General features: G+C 55.5%; 1 protein-coding gene across 1 annotated transcript; it reads right to left on the bottom strand.

Annotated features, from left to right (window-relative positions):
• Window positions 1-1,715: 1,715 nt before the first annotated feature.
• Window positions 1,716-11,115, bottom strand: LOC140483519 (phosphatidylinositol 4,5-bisphosphate 3-kinase catalytic subunit gamma isoform-like). Its single transcript, XM_072581686.1, has 3 exons — window positions 8,543-11,115; window positions 3,977-4,042; window positions 1,716-2,027 (listed from the first exon to the last, which is right to left on the bottom strand). The coding sequence occupies exons 1-3, from the start codon at window positions 10,454-10,456 to the stop codon at window positions 1,716-1,718; spliced, it is 2,292 nt and encodes a 763-aa protein (XP_072437787.1). The 5' UTR covers window positions 10,457-11,115.
• Between the last annotated feature and the right edge of the window lie 2,945 nt (window positions 11,116-14,060).

The following is a 14,060-nucleotide window of genomic DNA, read 5'->3' as shown; positions in this document are numbered from 1 at the left end:
GGAGGTTGGGTGCTTGGTGGTGGGTGTAAAGACACCAATCTCTCCCTGAGTGTCGGTGAACCGAAGGAGCTGGTCATTATCTGCAGGAAGCAGAGAGGAGGCCACGCCCCTGTCTGTATCGATGGGGCTGAGGGGGGAAAGAGGGTGAACAGCATCACGTTCCTGGGGGCTGACCATCACCAACAATCTGTCCTGGTGTACCCTCATTAACGTGATGATCAAAAAAGCACAGCATTAAGGCTCCAGTTCCTCAGGAGTGTAAGAACATTCAATAAGAATCTCCAATGCCTGTTACAAATATTTCTAAATGGACGATAGAAAGCATTTTATGTGGATGAATCTTAGTTTGGACTCCACCTACACTTCCCACTGCCTCGAGAAAGCAGCCAACATCATCGCAGAGTGGAGAGAGTGTTGCTGGAAAAGCACAGCCGGTCAGGCAGCGTCCACGCAGCAGGAGAGTCGACATTTTGGGCAAAAGCCCCTCATCAGGAATGAGGCTTGTGGGCTGAGGAGGGAGGTGGGGGTAGAGAGATAAATGGGAGGGGGTGGGTTTGGGGGGGGGGGCGGGGGAGGTAGCTGGAAAAGTGATAGTTGGATGAAGGTGAGGGAGAAGGTGATAGGTCAGAGGGAGGAGTGATGGACAGGTCCGGAGGGCGGTGCTGAGTTGGAGGCTCGGGGCTGGGATAATGTGGGGGGGAGGGGGAAATGAGGAAGCTGGTGAAATCCACATTGATCCCGTGTGGTTACAGGGTCCCAAGGCAGAATATGAGGCGTTCCTCCTCCAGGCATTGGGTGGTAACGGTTTGGCGTAGGAATTGGGAATAAGGACGACGTTTTTTGCAGGAGGTAGGGTGGGAGGAGGTGTTGTCTCGGCACCAAACTCTCAAATCTGATCTCCAGCATCTGCAGCCCTCACTTTCTCCCAACATCATCAAAGACCCCTCCCAACCGAGTTATAATCTCTTGCGACCTCTTCCATCAGGCAGAAGGTACAGAAGCTTGAACACACACCAACAGGTTCAGGAGCAGCGTCTTCCTCACTGCTATTGGAGGGATGAATGGAGCTCTCTAGTTTCAAATCTAATGTTGATCTCACTCTCTGTACACCGTCTCTCCAGCTGTAACATTGCATGCCTCACTCTGTTCTACTACCCTAAGGCACTTTGTGTGGAATGATCTGCCTGTACTGTCCATGAAACAAACCTTTTCACCGCACCCAGGTACGTGTGACAATACTCAATCAGATCATATCAATGTTGGATTGTCAACCCCAACCAACTCAGAATGCCTTTCCTCGTTCCCCCTCTCTGAGGGAGGTGATGGGTTCACTGGGCAGCTACAATATGTCCCATATTGACCCACTCACCACTCCCTCCCTCCAGAGCTCAGAATATTGGGGTGGGGAGATCTCTGGGCACCCCCTTGAATGGGCATGTGGCCCATCAAAACGATAAAATGATTACTCTGAGGCCTGTTCCACTGCAAGTGAATGGACAAAAAGGGACAATCCTGAGCCTTTCCCACTAGGCCTCACTGGACTGGGGGTAAACCTCTCGCCCCTCTCCTCCCCTCCCCTTCCACTGTACTCAACCCATCTGACCCACCCACACTCCCCAGCAATGCCCCCCCTCAACATTGTCACCCCTGCCCACGTCTCAGAACAACCCCACATTGCCTGTCGCCTGTGACCCCCCTCCCACTGCCCCTCTTTCTCAGGCTAATGGCACGAACACAAGGAAACAAAATACAGCCGTCACGTGGCCAGCTGATCTCTGACCTTTCTGAAACAGCGACTTACCATTGGGCGGGAGGTCACTCTTCTCCGGAATAATCTTCTTGATCTCCGTGGCAACCTGGCTGAGGGCCTCGACCAGCTGGACCTGCTTTTGGAACCCCTCGATGACCGCCCGCCCACAGCCCATCAGGTAGGCCTCAAGAACCAGTGCAAACCGGTCACAGAAATATGGGGAAGATGTGACCTCACTGCGGAGGTACCAGAAGAAGAAATGGCCAATTCTCTTACTCTGGGGAAAAGAAGGGGATTGAAAAGTCACAGAACAACCAACACACGGTCACACAATCCCAACAATTCAGAACGTCAGGGCACAGAGTAACAAGGAGATGGGGTCAAGACGCAAAGTATTGACCGTGTCAGTGCTGAGAGAGTGCCGCACTGTCAGAGGGTCAGTGCTGAGGGAGTGCCGCACTGTCAGAGGGTCAGTGCTGAGGGAGTGCCGCACTGTCGGAGGGTCAGTGCTGAGGGAGTGCCGCACTGTCAGAGGGTCAGTGCTGAGGGAGTACCGCACTGTCGGAGGGTCAGTGCTGAGGGAGTGCCGCACTGTCAGAGGGTCAGTGCTGAGGGAGTGCCGCACTGTCAGAGGGTCAGTGCTGAGGGAGTGCCGCACTGTCAGAGGGTCAGTGCTGAGGGAGTGCCGCACTGTCAGAGGGTCAGTACTGAGGGAGTGCCGCACTGTCGGAGGGTCAGTGCTGAGGGAGTGCCGCACTGTCGGAGGGTCAGTGCTGAGGGAGTGCCGCACTGTCGGAGGGTCAGTGCTGAGGGAGGGCCGCACTGTTGGAGGGTCAGTGCTGAGGGAGGGCCGCACTGTCGGAGGGTCAGTGCTGAGGGAGGGCCGCACTGTTGGAGGGTCAGTGCTGAGGGAGGGCCGCACTGTTGGAGGGTCAGTGCTGAGGGAGGGCCGCACTGTTGGAGGGTCAGTGCTGAGGGAGGGCCGCACTGTTGGAGGGTCAGTGCTGAGGGAGTGCCGCACTGTCAGAGGGTCAGTACTGAGGGAGGGCCGCACTGTTGGAGGGTCAGTGCTGAGGGAGTGCCGCACTGTTGGAGGGTCAGTGCTGAGGGAGGGCCGCACTGTTGGAGGGTCAGTGCTGAGGGAGTGCCGCACTGTCAGAGGGTCAGTACTGAGGGAGTGCCGCACTGTCAGAGGGTCAGTGCTGAGGGAGTGCCGCACTGTTGGAGGGTCAGTGCTGAGGGAGTGCCGCACTGTTGGAGGGTCAGTACTGAGGGAGTGCCGCACTGTCAGAGGGTCAGTACTGAGGGAGTGCCGCACTGTCAGAGGGTCAGTGCTGAGGGAGTGCCGCACTGTTGGAGGGTCAGTGCTGAGGGAGTGACACACTGTCAGAGGGTCAGTGCTGAGGGTGCACCGCACTGTCAGAGGGTCAGTACTGAGGGAGTGCCGCACCGTCAGAGGGTCAGTATTGAGGGAGTGCCGTACTGTCAGAGGGTCAGTGCTGAGGGAGTGCCGCACTGTCAGAGGGTCAGTGCTGAGGGAGTGCCGCACTGTTGGAGGGCCAGTGCTGAGGGAGTGCCGCACTGTCAGAGGGTCAGTACTGAGGGAGTGCCGCACTGTCAGAGGGTCAGTGCTGAGGGAGTGCCGCACTGTCGGAGGGTCAGTGCTGAGGGAGTGCCGCACTGTCGGAGGGTCAGTATTGAGGGAGTGCCGTACTGTCAGAGGGTCAGTGCTGAGGGAGTGCCGCACTGTTGGAGGGTCAGTGCTGAGGGAGTGCCGCACCGTCAGAGGGTCAGTATTGAGGGAGTGCCGTACTGTCAGAGGGTCAGTGCTGAGGGAGTGCCGCACTGTTGGAGGGTCAGTGCTGAGGGAGTGCCGCACTGTTGGAGGGTCAGTGCTGAGGGAGTGCCACACTGTCAGAGGGTCAGTGCTGAGGGAGTGCCACACTGTCAGAGGGTCAGTGCTGAGGGAGTGCCACACTGTCAGAGGGTCAGTGCTGAGGGAGTGCCACACTGTCAGAGGGTCAGTGCTGAGGGAGTGTCACACTGTTGGAGGGTCAGTGCTGAGGGAGGGCCGCAGTGTTGGAGGGTCAGTGCTGAGGGAGTGCCACACTGTTGGATATAGAAGTGTGTGTAGTTTTGATGTGATTGTGAGGTTGGAGTGGGGCATAGCGCTGGGACCTGGTGAGGGGTGGTACCCTGCCCTAGGGTGTGATATTTGCCACTCACCCTGAGTGCGCGTCGGATGAGGAACCGGGCGAGGGCACTGTCATGGTACGGTTCAAACTTCAACGCCTGAGGGAGGACAGAGCAAAACAACAATCCAACGTGATTGGTCAATTGGCTTACCCTGAATCCCACTCACCTCCTCACCCCACCCATGAAACCCACCCCCAACCCCCAACCCCCAACTCCACCCACCCAACCCTCAACCCCCAGCTCCACTGCCAGTGCCAAACCTCAACTCACCCAACCCCCGAACCCACCCACAACCCCCAACCCCACCACCAACCCCCGAACCCACCCTCAACCCGCAACTCCACCCCCAGCACCAAAACCCAACCCCAACCCCCAATGGGAGGCAGGGGGCATGGGGGAATGGGGGCAGGGGGACGGGGGCATGGGAGGCAGGGGGCATGGGGGAAGGGGGGCAGATGGACGGGGGCATGGGAGGCAGGGGGCATGGGGGAAGGGGGGCAGGGGGCATGGGGTGGGGAGGAATGGCCCTATGTAGAATCCTGATGGAGCCCAGTACGGCACTTTCATTGCGGAACTGACAGGAAGGGGGACAGGATTGTGGGGGAATGTTGGAAATGGGGGAGGTTAGAGCTGTGTGTGTCTGTGTGAGGGTGTGTGTGTGTGTGTGAGTGTGTGTGAGGGTGTGTGTGGGTGTGTGTGTGAGGGTGAGGGAGATGAACAATTGGTGAGAGCGCGGTGTTGGCAGCCGAGGTCAGATATTGGGGATTAGCTGACCATCGGTGACAGGGAAGTAGGGGCAGGAAATATTCACCCAGACACAGGAGCTCCGAGGGGAAGAATGGCCTCACATTCCAGCCAGTGACCCATAACAGAGACAGGGGTCTGGGTGGCATCGCTGAGCCATGCCCTTACCATCGCTGGGCTATCATTGAGGGGTGGGGGAGAGACACCAAGACTGAACTAATTGATTCAGCCATTACCCAGATCAAAGCCCAGGGTCGGACATTAAACTGGTGAAGGGGATGTACACCGTAGTGTTCCAAATATCTCCGATATGGGGATGTCTGAGTGGGTCAGAGCGGGAGAAACATTTGGTCAAACTGGTACTAGCTCAGCTGGTTTGGGTTGAAGGTCAAGAGCAGCCCGTTGGATGTTCCTGCAGAGAACGCAGAGACAGCCCGGTTAACCACATCAGGTTGTCTTTAACACAGGCCCTCAGGAAGCAACAGGCAACCAAAAGGCATCACACCTTAACTTCTCAAGGTTAGAAAATTCTGGAAAAAGGGACAAGGATCCAGGACAGACAGCTCAGTCCACAGCAAGAGCAGACAGATGGTCACTCCAAGGTTGGAGACCGTGCTGGACAATCAGACACAGTCCTGTTATCGATTAACGTCCGACATCTACAGGTTAATGTGGGAAACCCTGAGACAGATTCCTGAGGGTGAGGGACCATTGGGGATGATTAATGCCCAGTGTTAACCCTGTCACACAGACTGAGTCTGTGGGCTCTACAGTCTAACACATGGGATTAAAATGGACACGGACTCTGTTACAGAATCGTTTCTTAATTTTCATCGTTGTGACAATGTCAGTGCCAATAGCCATTAATACACTGGAGAGAGGATTGAGGTAATAAGGAGTGAATATCATGTGATTAATATTTGCTCAAGTTAGAGGGGGTGGGGGTGTTGGGAAGTATGTCTTTAAATCATTGGCAGCGTGTCTATATCCGAGACAGACAATACTCAGGTTCTGGCAATGCTGGAGATCACAATGGGTCAGATCGCGTCCGTGGAGAGACAGAGAGACAGAGAGAGAGAGAGCAAGCGAACGTTTCAATGACTCTTCATCAGAGTCCTCAGGTTCTGTTCTGGAGTCAATTTGTACTCAATTTGGAAGAGAATGCAGGAGGTTATACAGCAGCCTTCATAAATACAGGAAACGTTCAAATGACAGATCTTTAAAATTACCCCCCTATATGGGATGGCACTGGTAAGTCTGAGTGTTCATTGTCGGGTGTTTGTGAAACAGGGAGCCCCCGATTATGCGACAGAGGAATCAAAGTGCAGGTTAAGTCCACAGCAGCCACATGCACAGCAGAGGGGACAGCTCTCATTGTAATTCTGGGCACATGGCGGTAGCAGAGGAATAACGATCAGGGAGCTATTGATCCTGCCCTAATCCCTCCTGGGGGTGTGCCCTGTACCCACACATGCTGGCTGCCATGGTAACAGTACAGCTGGTGAAAAGCTACTTGAGAGAAACCGTGAACAAGGAAGTGACAGAACACCTGAAGGAACCTGGTGCAGTCTCCAAGTGTGGTGTCCTGTCTAATCACACAGGGATATAGCTCAATGCCCAGTGAGTGGGCCGTCTTACACACTGCAGCAACAAACCCATTATGGGCTTTGCTTTAGAATTCACTCATGAGATATGGGCAACACTGGCTGGGCCGTCCCTAGTTGCCCCTTGAGAAGGTGGGGGTGAGCTCCCTTCTTGACCCGCTGCTGTCCATGTGCTGTAGGGTAGACCCACAATGTCCCTGAGGGAGGGAATTCCAGGATTCTGACCCAGCTACACTGAAGGAACGGCGATATATTTCCAAGTCAGGATGGGGAGGGGCTTGGAGGGGAACTTGGAGGGGAGTGGTGTGGAACATAGAACATAGAACAATACAGCTCAGAACAGGCCCTTCGGCCCTCGATGTTGTGCCGACCTGTGAACTATTCTCAACTCGTCCCCCTACACTATCCCATCGTCATCCATATGCTTATCCAAGGATTGTTTCAATCTCCCTAATGTGGCTGAGTTGACTACATTAGCAGGTAGGGCATTCCACGCCCATACCACTCTCTGAGTAAAGAACCTGCCTCTGTCATCTGTCTTAAATCTATCACCCCTCAATTTGTAGCTATGCCCCCTTGTACAAGCTGATGTCATCATCCTAGGAAAAAGACTCTCACTGTGTACCCTATCTAATCCTCTGATCATCTTGTACATCTCTATCAAATCCCCCCTTATTCTTCTTCTCTCCAATGAGAACAGACCCAAGTCTCTCAGCCTTTCCTTATAAGACCTTCCCTCCAGACCAGGCAACATCCTGGTCAATCTCCTCTGCACCTTCTCCAATGTTTCTACATCCTTCCTGTAATGGGGTGACCAGAACGGGACAAGATATTCCAAATCGGCAGCAATAGTGTTTTGCAGCATGACATTACGGCTCCGGAACTCAGTCCCTCTACGAGTGAAACCTAACACACCGTATGTCTCCTTAACAGCACTATCCACCTGGGTGGCAACTTTCAGGGATCTATGTATGTGAACTCCAAGATCCCTCTGCACATCCACACGACCAAGAATCTTTCCATTGACCCAGTACTCTGCCTTCCTGTTATTCTTCCCAAAGCGCATCACCTCACATTTAGCTGTATTGAACTCCATTTGCCACCCCTCAGCCCAATTCTGTAGTTTATCCAAATCCCCTGCAACCTGTAACATTCTTCCACACTGTCCACTACTCCCCTGACTTTAGTGTCATCTGCAAATTTACTAATCCATCCACCTATACCTGCGTCTAAATCGTTTATAAAAATGACAAACAGCAGTGGTCCCAAAACAGATCCTTGTGGCATACCACTAGTAACCGGGCTCCAGGCTGAATATTATCCATCAACCACCACTTTCAGAAATCCAGTTTCTAATCCAAACTGCTAAATCACCCTCAATCCCATTCCTCTGCATTTTCTCCATCAGCCTACCATGTGGAACCTTATCAAAGGCTTTACTGAAGTCCACGTCAACTGCCCTACCCTCATCTACATGCTTGGTCACCTTCTCAAAAACTCAATGAGGTTTGTGAGACACGACCTGCCCCTGACAGAACTACCCCCCCCCCCCCATGTTGACTGTCTGTAGTCAGGAAGCTCCAGAAGCCACCTTGGTTTGGGGGGGGGGCGGGTGGAGGTGGTTGATATGAGAAGGTCACACAGACAGGGAGGGAAAGGCCGGGGGGATTTAGTGCGGCCCAGATCACAAAGGGGAGGTTGTGGGAAACTACCAAGAACGTACTAGAATAGATGGGCCTAGAATAGTGAGGACACGGACAGGGCAGGAGGGACAGATCCATTGCCATGGGTGGGGGTGGTGGGTGTGAGGGTGGCGTTGTGTGTTGGTACAGATGTGGGTTTGGGCAGTTCTGGTAAGTGCAGACCTAAGGCCAGAAGCTCATTCAGGATCAAAAGGTGACCCAAATCTCAGCCTGTTGCCATGGGGATGGATTGAGTCAGTAGCTCAGGAATGAACCTTGGAGCAGGAATCGAAGACAAAATAGCTTCGGTCTACTCGATATCCACCTGACCCAGAGAGAGGGGGCTCTCTGTGACTGGCCACATCCAACACTGATGTCAACACATGGTTTCGGATTCTCCGAGAGTCAAGGGGATTGGATCTGAGGTCAAAGATCAGTCACAATCTTATTGAAGGATGAAGGGCCGAATGGCCTTCCCTTGCTCCTGTGTCATTTGGTTTTATCTTCTTCCTGCTCTCCCAAACCCATTCCCGAGAATACCCAGAGCAAAGGGAAACCAGCGTCACCTGGACGAGCTGCAGGAGGTATCTCAACAGATGGTCATTGTCCACCTGCTCCAGCCGCTGGACAGAGAGGGTCCTGACCTTCTCATCGGCAATGTTGATGCTGAGCAGTTCCAGTGCGACAGCAATATCCAACTCTGGAGGGTTCCAGTGATCAAACAGCCAGTGCACCTCCTCAACTGCTTTTAGGTCACCCCATTGGACGGTGCTGAGGAAGGTGGGCAGTGAGAGACTGTACTGAGCGCACTCCTCTGTGAACCGTTTCAGCAAGTCCTTCTGGGAGCCGCTCAGGGAACACCGAGAGACCTCCTGCACCACTTCCTGTCGCACTGCCACCTCCTCCTCTTCGGATTGGTCAACCCTTGAGGACCATGAGCCCATGCCACTCGGCAGCACCACCGGGTAATTGTAACTGTCCAACAGGATACAGATCGCTGCTGAGTTCTCGATATCAGGGTTCGTCTTGGAAGAGAGTTTGTCCACTTCGTGGGTGACCAGTCTCTCCTCGCGAGACGAGTAGGTCCACATGTGGAGGATGTGCTGTCCTTGCTGAAGGAGCGAACGATGATCGATCAGGAGTAGGTTGACAAAGTAGAGGAGTTTGCTCTTCCCTCTGTGAGCGTCCGCGGTGTCCCTAATGTTCTGGGAGCTCTCTTGGTCCAGGCCGTACACGGACAGAGCCAACCGCGATCCTTTGGGCAGGTCCTTCACTGCAATGTCAAACTCCAGCCAAGAGTTCCACAAAATCTCCTCGGCCAGAGGCATGGGCTGAGAGTGGGCCGAAGCGAGAACATTGGTGGCGTGGTGAACTGTTCCCTCCACAAATATATTCGGGAGGCTTTTGCTGGGAAGAACAGGAATGTCCAAACCCACAAGCTTGACCCGGAATCGCTGCCTGCAATCCCAGAGCGACAGCATCCGAATCTGCTCAATATCTTTGTCCCTCAGGGCCAGCTGGTCATGGGTGGTGGTGAGTCCTGTGTACTGATCAACCAAAGGCCAGTCCTCAATCTTCACCTCATCGTCTGTAAGACACGGAGTGGGCACCAGTGCCAGTCGCAATTCCTCTTTATTCTTGATGCAGCGCCTCACCCAGGTGAAGTCAATGAGGGACCAGTTTCCCGTGATGTACTCTTCTCTGCCCCAGACCTTTAAGACGAAGCGATGATCAGCTCCCTGCATCAGTGACCCTCTCTCCGCCATCTTCTGCCTGGACAGGTGGGCCACCATTTCCGCTGTGTCGTAAATCCCTACCTTCATCTTGTGGTTGATGGTGTTGTAGGAGATGACCACCACTAACTCCTTGCTGATTTGACTCTGGAGGGTTTTGGGGAGAGGGCAGGAAGCCAGCCAAGGTTCCATTGCGTAATCCCGCCTATCCCGATTGTGGACCTCGGATTTCCGAGACGAGGTGAGTTTCCTTCGGGCACAGGCCACCTCTCCCCGCTGCTCGGCAACAGTGCTTTGCACGTCATAGCCAATCAGGTAGGCCAGATCCTTCTGGAATATCTCAGCCTCTCTCGTGGCCTTGGGGCGCTGTTTGATGTAAAGGAGACACTTCTGAGAGCCCAGACACCTCCAGTACTTCACCGCGTCGAGCGTGTGCAGGAACTGCTGGCTGTCATAAATCTCATACCAGCTCGCTCCCTTCTTGTAGAGGAGCTGGTGGGACTCTGGGTCAGACAGTTGGTAGATGGAAGGTTTCCCACTCTCCTGGCTGGCTCTGAGCCAGATGATCAGCCAGAGGCTCCTCACGGTGCTGTTCAGTGACACTTCCACAGTGACCACCTCATTCCCATTACCGTCAGCTTTCTGAGTGGGCAGCACCACCACAAACTTCATCATCCCCGAGTCAGCACTGGGCTCCTTCTCTCCCACCTCCTTCTCGACCAGGCTTGGAGCCGGCTGTGGGTCCATCGCGCAGGGACTCCCCGCACCCTGGAAAGCAACCACCAAAACAAAACACACTCTCCCTGCTTCAACTCAACAGAACCTCTCCTTCCACAGTCACAACGGAAAGAGATCAACCATCAAACCCTCCCAGGGACAGGGACAGTATGGGGTTAGGTACAGAGTAAAGCTCCCTCTACACTGTCCCCCCATCAAACACCCCCAGGACAGGGACAGCACGGGGTTAGGTACAGAGTAAAGCTCCCTCTACACTGTCCCCCATCAAACACCCCCAGGACAGGGACAGCACGGGGTTAGGTACAGAGTAAAGCTCCCTCTACACTGTCCCCATCAAACCCTCCCAGGACAGGGACAGCACGGGGTTAGGTACAGAGTAAAGCTCCCTCTACACTGTCCCCCCATCAAACCCTCCCAGGACAGGGACAGCACGGGATTAGGTACAGAGTAAAGCTCTCTCTACACTGTCCCCCATCAGACACAACCAGGAACAGGGACAGCACAGGGTTAGGTACAGAGTAAAGCTCCCTCTACACTGTCCCCCATCAAATACTCCTGGCCCGTGCAGTAAACCCGAGGGGAAGAGGGAACCCCAGTCAGCAGCAGTAGTGCTTGCTCTGTGACTGTCAAAGGGACGGCGAACAGAATTTAAAACGTTCTCCAGTCAGTGTCAGACTCACCTGCTGAACACAGCTTTAACAGATGGGTGATGTGTGAGGTTCTTGGGCGTTAATCCCTGCTGCTTCCTCATTCCCAGTTAATCCTTTACTCGTTTGACCAGTTCCACAACAATGTCTAGCTCTCTCTAGCTCCGCTCCTGGGGAGTAAACTGCTCTGCTCCCTCCAATTACCGAGACACTCGTCAACATGAACTGGGGTCTCTGTGTGGCCTGGAGACCTCACAGCTTTGCCCCAGCACATTAGCTCAGTGCCCAGGCCCAGGGTCTCTCTGCCACACGATCACGTGTGTTCACTCCCCTTCGTCGGTACGTCAACCAATCTCCTGGGCAACATTTCCAGGGCTGAGACTGAGGGAGGGCCGCACTGTCGGAGGGTCAGTACTGAGGGAGTGCTGCACTGTCGGAGAGTCAGTACTGAGGGAATGCTGCACTGTCGGAGGGTCCGTGCTGAGGGAGTGTCGCACTGTCGGAGGGTCAGTGCTGAGGGTGGCCCGCACTGTCGGAGTGTCAGGGCTGAGGGAGTGCTGCACTGTCGGAGGGTCAGTGTTGAGGGAGAGTCGCACTGTCGGAGGGTCAGTGCTGAGGGAGTGCATCACTGTCGGAGGGTCAGTGCTGAGGGAGTGCTGCACTGTCAGAGGGTCAGTACTGAGGGAGGGCTACACTGTCGGAGGGTCAGGGCTGAGGGAGTGCCTCACTGTCAGAGGGTCAGTGTTGAGGGAGAGTCGCACTGTCGGAGGGTCAGTGCTGAGGGAGTGCCATACTGTCGGAGGGTCAGTGCTGAGGGAGTGCCACACTGTCGGAGGGTCAGTGCTGAGGGAGTGCCACACTGTCGGAGGGTCAGTGCTGAGGGAGTGCAACACTGTCGGAGGGTCAGTCCTGAGGGAGTGTCACACTGTCGGAGGGTCAGTGCTGAGGGAGTGCCGCACTGTCAGAGGGTCAGTACTGAGGGAGTGCCGCACTGTCAGAGGGTCAGTACTGAGGGAGGGCTACACTGTCGGAGGGTCAGGGCTGAGGGAGTGCCTCACTGTCGGAGGGTCTGTGCTGAAGGAGTGCCGCACTGTCGGAGGGTCAGTGCTGAGGGAGTGCCGCACTGTCGGAGGGTCAGTGCTGAGGGAGTGCGACACTGTCGGAGGGTCAGTCCTGAGGGAGTGTCACACTGTCGGAGGGTCAGTGCTGAGGGAGTGCCGCACTGTCAGAGGGTCAGTACTGAGGGAGTGCCGCACTGTCAGAGGGTCAGTACTGAGGGAGGGCTACACTGTCGGAGGGTCAGGGCTGAGGGAGTGCCTCACTGTCGGAGGGTCTGTGCTGAAGGAGTGCCGCACTGTTGGAGGGTCAGTGCTGAGGGAGTGCCGCACTGTCGGAGGGTCAGTGCTGAGGGAGTGCGACACTGTCGGAGGGTCAGTGCTGAGGGAATGTCGCACTGTCAGAGGGTCAGTGTTGAGGGAGTGCCTCACTGTCGGAGGGTCTGTGCTGAAGGAGTGCTGCACTGTCAGAGGGTCAGTGCTGAGGGAGTGCCACACTGTCGGAGGGTCAGTACTGAGGGAGTGCTGCACTGTCAGAGGGTCAGTGCTGAGGGAGTGCTGCACTGTCAGAGGGTCAGTACTGAGGGAGGGCTACACTGTCGGAGGGTCAGGGCTGAGGGAGTGCCTCACTGTCAGAGGGTCAGTGTTGAGGGAGAGTCGCACTGTCGGAGGGTCAGTGCTGAGGGAGTGCTGCACGGTCAGAGGGTCAGTGCTGAGGGAGTGCTGCACTGTCGGAGGGTCAGTGCTGAGGGAGTGCTGCACGGTCAGAGGGTCAGTGCTGAGGGAGTGCCACACTGTCGGAGGGTCAGTGCTGAGGGAGTGCAACACTGTCGGAGGGTCAGTCCTGAGGGAGTGTCACACTGTCGAAGGGTCAGTGCTGAGGGAGTGCCGCACTGTTGGAGGGTCAGTACTGAGGGAGGGCGACACTGTCGGAGGGTCAGTACTGAGGGAGTGCCACACTGTCGGAGGGTCAGTACTGAGGGAGTGCCTCACTGTCAGAGGGTCAGTGTTGAGGGAGAGTCGCACTGTCGGAGGGTCAGTGCTGAGGGAGTGCTGCACGGTCAGAGGGTCAGTGCTGAGGGAGTGCTGCACTGTCGGAGGGTCAGGGCTGAGGGAGTGCCTCACTGTCAGAGGGTCAGTGTTGAGGGAGAGTCGCACTGTCGGAGGGTCAGTGCTGAGGGAGTGCCACACTGTTCGAGGGTCAGTACTGAGGGAGAGCTACACTGTCGGAGGGTCAGTACTGAGGGAGTGCCTCACTGTCAGAGGGTCAGTATTGAGGGAGAGTCGCACTGTCGGAGGGTCAGTGCTGAGGGAGTGCTGCACGGTCAGAGGGTCAGTGCTGAGGGAGTGCCACACTGTCGGAGGGTCAGTGCTGAGGGAGTGCGACACTGTCGGAGGGTCAGTGCTGAGGGAGTGCAACACTGTCGGAGGGTCAGTCCTGAGGGAGTGTCACACTGTCGGAGGGTCAGTGCTGAGGGAGTGCCGCACTGTTGGAGGGTCAGTACTGAGGGAGTGCCACACTGTCGGAGGGTCAGTACTGAGGGAGGGCTACACTGTCGGAGGGTCAGGGCTGAGGGAGTGCCTCACTGTCAGAGGGTCAGTGTTGAGGGAGAGTCGCACTGTCGGAGGGTCAGTGCTGAGGGAGTGCTGCACGGTCAGAGGGTCAGTGCTGAGGGAGTGCTGCACTGTTGGAGGGTCAGTACTGAGGGAGGGCTACACTGTCGGAGGGTCAGGGCTGAGGGAGTGCCGCACTGTCAGAGGGTCAGTATTGAGGGAGAGTCGCACTGTCGGAGGGTCAGTGCTGAGGGAGTGCCGCACTGTCAGAGGGTCAGTGCTGAGGGAGTGACACACTGTTGTAAGCAAGTTACATTATGAGAAGAGTGCATTCAAATTAGAGCTGTTTTCTCTCAA

This window comes from Chiloscyllium punctatum, chromosome 12 (assembly GCF_047496795.1).
Source record: "Chiloscyllium punctatum isolate Juve2018m chromosome 12, sChiPun1.3, whole genome shotgun sequence".
In the NCBI taxonomy this organism is placed as follows: domain Eukaryota; kingdom Metazoa; phylum Chordata; class Chondrichthyes; order Orectolobiformes; family Hemiscylliidae; genus Chiloscyllium; species Chiloscyllium punctatum.
This window is presented reverse-complemented; position numbering and strand designations above follow the sequence as displayed.